This window comes from Ceratosolen solmsi, unplaced genomic scaffold (genome assembly GCF_000503995.2).
Source record: "Ceratosolen solmsi marchali unplaced genomic scaffold, CerSol_1.0 scaffold69, whole genome shotgun sequence".
Lineage (NCBI taxonomy): Eukaryota > Metazoa > Arthropoda > Insecta > Hymenoptera > Agaonidae > Ceratosolen > Ceratosolen solmsi.
The window spans coordinates 98,901-107,047 of record NW_011948464.1 but is presented as its reverse complement, the minus strand read 5'-3'; the positions used below and the strand labels follow the sequence as shown (position 1 = coordinate 107,047).

The 8,147-nt window shown below is 21.2% G+C and overlaps 1 protein-coding gene across 1 annotated transcript in view; it reads left to right on the top strand.

Moving 5' to 3' along the window:
* Positions 1–461: 461 nt before the first annotated feature.
* The window catches only part of LOC105366951 (latrophilin Cirl), a 32,565-nt gene continuing 24,879 nt past the window's right edge, over positions 462–8,147 (top strand). The window contains exon 1 of the mRNA XM_011505564.1: positions 462–574. Coding sequence (XP_011503866.1) covers positions 481–574 — 94 coding nt within the window. The 5' untranslated portion in view covers positions 462–480. The remainder of the gene's footprint in view (positions 575–8,147) is intronic.

Genomic DNA, 8,147 nt, shown 5'->3' with positions numbered 1-8,147 from the left:
GAAACTATTTTTATTAAAGTTTATTTGAATATACACAAAATTTATTGACATAGTGTCTTAATTGTTTTATTCTTGTATTTGTTAAGTCAATAAATGTGATTTTAATTAAAATGATATGATCTCATTGTAAAGTTATGAATTATTCAAAGATTAAACTGATAAAGAGTAAATAATATATGATGTTATTAGTATAAGTACTATTATATAAATTTTGTACTTGTACTTTTTAAAATTATTTTCTTATAACTAAGTTTTTCTAATATTTGTTATTAAAATTAAAAAAAAATTAATTATTATAGCATTATAATATATTTTATAATATAAATATATTATACAATTTTCTTATTTAAGTAAGTATAAGTAGAAACTCCTATGATTCATTTATTTATATATCATTGATATTTTATTTAACCAAAATTAAAAATCATATCTAATATTGGAAATAATTTTCATAGCTATAGTCAAAAATTCAAAGATATCATGGAATCTCGGAAAGATCGATGGAAAATTTTTTTCCAAGACTTCGTTCTAGCATGGTTATGCATAAGCTCATCAGTCCTGGCTCGAAACATAGGTTAGTATTAAAAAAACTTTATAATATATTTTATAATATTGTGTTACTATAAATAAATACATGCTAAAGCAAAGCAAATTATTTATCAGACATTATTTAAAAAGAAACAAATGGATTTTATTACAAAATTATATATATATATATATATATATATATATGTATGTATGTATATACAAATGAAGGTAAAAATTAATATTTTATATATTACAAATGAAATAATTAGAAATATTATAAACTTCAATGTTAGCATATTTAAAATAGAATTATTTTTTTTTAGTTAATCCTGTGTTTCTTTTTAACATAAAAATTGAACGTGTAATTTTTTTATTCTTTTATTTGAAATGTAAAGACTGAAGTCTACATACAAGATAAATTTTATATTTTTAAAATTTTAGTCCTGTATTATCAATCGAATTTTATAAAGATACTATAATGAATCTTTTTTGATAAACAATATTGCTATTAAATTTGTTTACATTTACCATATTTTATTTTACTATATAAATATATTTAAATAAATGTATATATATTTACCATATTAAAAAAAAATTAATAACGGATGATATTATAAAACTGAAAAAAATTTTTTTTTAAATTTATATTTGTCATTTGGTCAGTACCAGAATTAATTGTTGTATGGAAAATTTAAAAAATTGTAAAGTATGCATGTGTATGATTGATTTTTTACTTTCTATGTTTATAATTTTCGAAAAATAAATCTTTTAAATATATTCAATTATTTAGCTTATGGAAACTACTTATTACTTACAGAAAAATATTTAAAAATATCTATTTTCGAATGGTCAACATTGCCTATGAATCAGTAGAACGTAAATGATCAATATTTGTAGAATATATTATTTATTAATAGAATACATACAAAACTTGATTTTATGTAAAACTCAGGTGTCAAATAAAGTAATAAAACTAAACTCGCTTAAAATTAACTATACTTTAAGATCCATCTTGAACTTGACATGCTACATAAATATTTTTATTTTTAAATTCCTGTTGCTGATTAAATATTTGATAACTATTTAAGTTATTTTTTTAAATCTCTTCTTTCTACATAGATCTTTTAATTTTAAATTGAAAAATGAATCATTACTCTCGATAAGTTGTTTATTCATTTTTTTAAACTGCACAATTTCTTTGAAATAATTATTTGCAAGAAAAATATTAAAATAAGATTTAAAGTAATTTTAAATTACATCTATATACTTTTAAGTATATTTTACCAGATAAAAGAATAGTTATCTCCTCTTTAAATCAGAAGTGATCGAGAATTGATTAGGATTTTAAAGTTTTTACTTTAAGTATTGAGAAAGCTGTGCTTATTTCTTTTTGAACATATGTTCTCTTACGCAGTTTGAAAACGTAGATGTAAACATACTATTCATTCATATGTGTATATAACACAATGGTCATCAAGCTGCCGCCAAGTTCATAATTGCAGAAAATTTGATGATAACTTTTCATACATTCGATACCCATTGTTTTAAGGAATATAAAATAAAACTTGCTCCAGTATATTCATTTTCATTATACTCTATCGAATATAAAACTAAGATTAATAAACGACAGTTAAATTCATCTATTTTTATTCAATTTAGTTATTGGTCAGTCACGATTTTTATTATACTAATATTCCTTTGTACTTTTTTCAAATATAATGACGAAGGAAATGGTGATTGATTTTAAGTGTTTTTTAAACATTTTTCTATAATTTCAAATTTTATAAATTCAAATTGTTATCTTAATTCAGAATAGTAAAGAATAAAATTTTGTAAATACCATCATAATCAGTCAAAGTAGAATCAATATAATAATTAATAAAATACAATATGTATCAATTTGAATCTAACACGTTATATAAAAAACTAAAACATTTATATTTATATAAAATGATTTAAACTTTATTTTCAAATTTTTTATAAATAAATAGTATTCTAATAACATAAAATTAACAATTTTTTATTTCAAATTAAAAATTTTTTATTTTTAACAATTATTAAATATTTATTATTCGATAAGTGGCCTATACAATAATTATTAATAATAATTATTAAAGAGAAATATTCTTTTTTTTATTAATTAATTTTTTATTTCTTCATTTTTATTTTATTTTCAATTCAATCCAACCTCAACAAATTGTCAAACAAATTATCAAAATTTATTAGTGCATGTCACTATTTATATCTATAAAATAACATAATAAATATTTTTATGATAAATCTTCAATACGTTTAATACGTTAACCCAAATTATTAAAATAATAATAATAACAAAAAATAGTAATTATATATTGATTAAAGTTTATTTTCTTTTGGATTAGATATTTTTCGGATTTCTGCAATTGTCATCGAAACAATTGTGTTAAAAATAACAATTAACAAATAAATTTAACAAATAATTTACAAATATTTAAAATTAATAAAATTAATTTATTATAATATTTAAAAAATTATTTAAATCTTAGAGCTAAAAGTCTCCTATGTACCTATTTGTAAATTAAAATAAAAATTAAAATAAGACTTTAAATATTGAAATATTCATTTATTCTTATCTACTGTTAATAATTATTTGTAAAATTGATGTGATGATGGTTAATATGTTAGAATAGAAAAAAAGACATTATTGATAAAAGATAATCGACATTTCAGACAGTATATATTCATACTAATCTCGTATCACATGAATCTAATCGAAATTTAAAATAACTCTTCTTGAAGATTATAATTTATATATGGGTGAGTTTCAATGATTTTTTAATGTTTTATACGTCCCTCCCCCTACTATAGTCTGTTATAATCTGTAACTACTTACATAAGGAGTAATAATATTTTTTCGACGTATTTACAAGAAATTATTAATTATATTAATATAAGGAATTATGTTCTGCAATAAGCTATATCTTATTAAATAAATAATTTCCATTTTTTAATGAATTTTGTTATGGAGAGTTATAATATTAATTTACATTTTATCATGATATTCCTGATTGAGCAAATAACTACATTATTTTAATGTAAAGATTGTATCGGCCTGCTAATTCAATGCTTTTTTGTGATCAATATTCATAAACTTAATTTCATTTTTATATCATTATGAACTACACACATTCAATTTTACATAGTAATTTTTTATCACTGAATATCTGACAGTCTTCGAAGTTTTACTACAGTATCAAAATGGGGCTGAAATAATTTTGCGATATCTTTGGAAAAGTTAGTATTTGATGCAGACTTTAGCGTTCTAAATCGTTAACTCATTTATGATAAAATGTTTTAGATCATTGTTGTTGCAACATTCTTTTATCCTGATTTAGTGTCATCTATTTAACTGGTAATAAAACAGCTCCAATCGACAATAGATTGCAATGATAAACAAAAGGAGTTTCATACAACATTTATATGGCTAGTTGAAAACTAATGATATTAAGACTTTTTATTTTGTTAAAAAAGTTATTTTACAATATAAGTTTTTTTACGTGAAAGTCGAAGAATTTAACAAGAAATAAATGATTACTTAATATTGTTATCAATAGTAAAACTTACAGAGGCAGAAAAAAGAATAGACCTGGTAGGAACTATAAATCGAAACTTATTATACATCGATATTAAAACAATTAAAACGTATTGTAATCCTTTCATCGTCTTATGCTGGAATTCATTATCAGCATATTTATTAACTTATAATAAATTCATTAACTAAAAGAATATATAAAAATACTTCAGCATGCAAAACCACTACAATTAAACAATACTGCACTTATACTATTATAGATTGTAAGGATATTTATGGATAAATGATAATCGAAACCAAATATTTAATGTATATACATATGATATTAAAAAATCAATTTACATGGATTCGAAATAATTTGAATAAAGATTTAGTAGGAATTCAGAATTCTTTTGAAATGAAATATACAGACACTGAATATATAAAAATAGATTCAATTTCTCTTATAACATAAAGTAAAAACAAAGCATGAAAATGAGTTTATGTGAATCTTTAATGTGTAAATATAATGCACGTTGTAAGAAAAATAAGTTTTATTTATTTAATTTGTTCGTAAAATTACAAATACAAAAATAAATACTATTTTTATTAGTGTGTATAATAAGTTGCACTATTATAAAATTAAAGTTCATTGAAGAAAATATTTTATTTATTAGCTGTAACTTGAGACACTAAACAAAATAATTCATCAGTTATAAAATGTGTAACCACTGAGTCGGTTGATAGAACTCATCGGTTAAACTTTTACAGGATAACGTTTTTTATGTACTGCTATAAAATATAGAAAAGGATTAACATATTAAGAGTAACTCTTTTCTGTTACATAGAATCTCTTTTATTATATAACATATAGTTTTATGTTAATTTTTTTTTAATTATCAAACACTTATTTATAAATTTAATAAAATTCATAATTATAACATTCTCATTGATAAAAATGTTTTTAAATTAAGTTAATATGAATTTTGATATATTCTTAGTGGAAGGCTTAGAATAAAAAGTACTTAAAAAGTAAACAGTCCATTATTCAGAGGGATGTGCATTCTCTGTGAGCAACGAGGAACAATTATAATTAATATAAAAGAACGAATTGAATAATATATTTATGCGACATATTCGTGCTTAATATGTGTTAAAAAACAAACAATTTAATAATAATAATTATTATAATATAATTAAAACTATTGTAATATTATAATATATCAAGATAGTAAATATTGTCTTGATGGATTCGTAAAATATTAATATACATTTTGTGTTTATATATTATAAAATAACATAAATATATGGATCTAAGTAATCTTATTAAAATTCTTATACGTAATATAACGTAATAAATTAGAAGGTAGACAAAAGTGTATAATTTTTTCGTTTTCCCTTTTTTTCTCTGTACTAGAAATACAATTAAAACTAATTTCAATAAATTAAATAATAAAATTTAAATAAATAAATTTCTATAAAATAAATATCAGTTTAGATTTAAAAAATAAGTAAAATATTATAAAAATAATATTAAAACAAACAATATTATTGATTAAATAAAATTAAATTACAACGATAATTAAAATATAGTATCAAACAAAAGAATAATAAATATAAGGCTTCCTAGTGGCGAAATTATAATATTTAGGAATACATCCATATGCTAATAACAAACGAAAATTAATTAAAAGATTTAAATAGAAACATCCAAATTTTGTTGATAATGATTAGAAATTTTTGTAGAGCATTGCTAAAGGAAACGTTATTAAGTTAATTAAATTTTTAATTTTTGAATAAAGACAGTCGTAGTTCATGTAAATAAAACTAAAAAATAATTTATGAAAAAAACCTATCAGCTGTTGAGAAAACTTTTGCAAAATTAAAAATTTATGACGTTAGATCTTTTTTAAAATATTTTGTATTCATCGATAAAGTAAATATGCAGTTTATTTAGTAAATGATATAAATAATATTATACGTGAAAAATATTTCTAAATAAAATAAAATTTGAAAAAATATAAAAAAAAATTAATATTGATTTTATTAACAAAATAAAAATCTGCTTAATAAAATCAAAGGTGTCAAATAAATTTTATTTATTATATTTTTATAACAATGCCTAATAACAATATATTAGCAAAAAATAATTTTTTCAAGTTTTTTGTAGAATTTATTTAGTAAGCTTCATACGTCTGCATAGTGTAACTAACTTGTAAAATTTTTAACTATTATATATACCTGATAGAAATATTTGATATGTGTCTATATGTTATAAGAGTACTAGTTAATAATTGTGGATAATAATTAATAATTGGTATTGAACATTATAATGGATTAAAAAGAAAATTTATGTATATTTGAAATAAGATTAGTTATAAAATAATTTATCGATGATATTTATTAGATATTATTTCAACTTAAATTCCCATTGTTATCTTTGAAAATAAATGTTGTTTATTAAATATAGCTCGAGTTAGTCATAAATGTATGTTAAATAAATAAGTTACTTCATTTATAATATTAACAAAATATTAGATTGAATAAAAGAATATGTGTTAAATATATTGAACAGTATTTAAAAATAACTTTTTCAAATTTATGTATCTATCCATCTATTTATCTATTTATCTATCTAATCTGCGAGCAATCATAATTAATCATATCTATATGATTATGATCTTTTCATAGCAATACGTCATGCAACATTGTTCAGGTGAAGCAATAAAATAAAGAATTATATATTGTATAGATTAATATTTCATTAAAATATTTATATAAGTTAAAAATGTATTGATATGAGAGTAAATTTCATAATTGTTTTACCCTTTTTTTAGATTCGAAATGTAAGTTAATTATAATCAAAGTAATTATAAAATCATACAATGTTAGTATATATGTGGCAAGCAATTATTCAATTAGAATATTAGAGAGAGTGCTGTTGTAACGGTTAACTCTTACGTTTGATTCCTGATCTAGGTCGAACTAGGGATTTTTTAGATTGGTTTTGGATTTAAAAAAAACGCATTCAAATGAATAAACATTGCAATAAAAATATATACAGTATGATATTTAATAACAGAAATATAATGAGAATAAAAATAATTATTATCGATTGATTAAGTAAAGTCGATTATTAATATTATTGTATTATCAGATCTTATCGACTAGAAATATTGTAATAATGTGAAATTAAAAATTTGTATTTTCGTTTATATACTTATAGACGCTATAAATGTATTCGTAATCTTCCATGGATATAGTAGTCATAGTGCGGGTTTTGATTTGCTTACGAATATCGCCCGTACGCACTTAAGAGAGCGATCGAAAATCCACTGTACTTATCAAAAGTGGGAAAGTATGTTTAAAGACCTGCTTCGGCGCGAAGTTAAGGTCAGACGGTAGTCGTCAAGCGACAACCTCAAAACCACGTTCAACGTTACTTATAACGTAGCGTGGCAGTTTCCCCCTCCGTTCATAGTTCTTTATTCTTATGTGATTGGTCGCGCTAAATGATATCACATCAACCTTATAGTTTACGATTCATGTCTCCCCTTCTTCAACACCCGGTAAAGTATTAAAGAGTTCAAGCTTCGTTTTAAGTTACCTCTCCTCTTTTAATTATCCCATACTTAACATTAATTATATGAATTATCTTTATTCATTAAATGTTTCTTTAATTCTTGAACATACATACGTAAATTTTATACCCATATTGTTCTATTTAAAATCCGCTCATAAAATACATATATGGATGTCTTACACACTATTTTATTATTCAGTTGCAATATACACATCTACACGCATACATAAACTTTCTCCTTATTTTACTTACAATTTCATATAATCTATATTCATTGTCAGTTCATAACTAGAATTTCATACAGCCGAAGGTTTTATAACAAATTGACTAAAAGAATATAATTATAATTTCAGATTTATTTAGAATAGTATTCTCAGATAAACTTAGATAGTTATGGTATTTTATAATGGTTTGTAATCGTTATAGATGGAAAACTTTATTATTTTAAGAAAAATACGCTTCTGTGTTGTTGTATATAAAACTTTG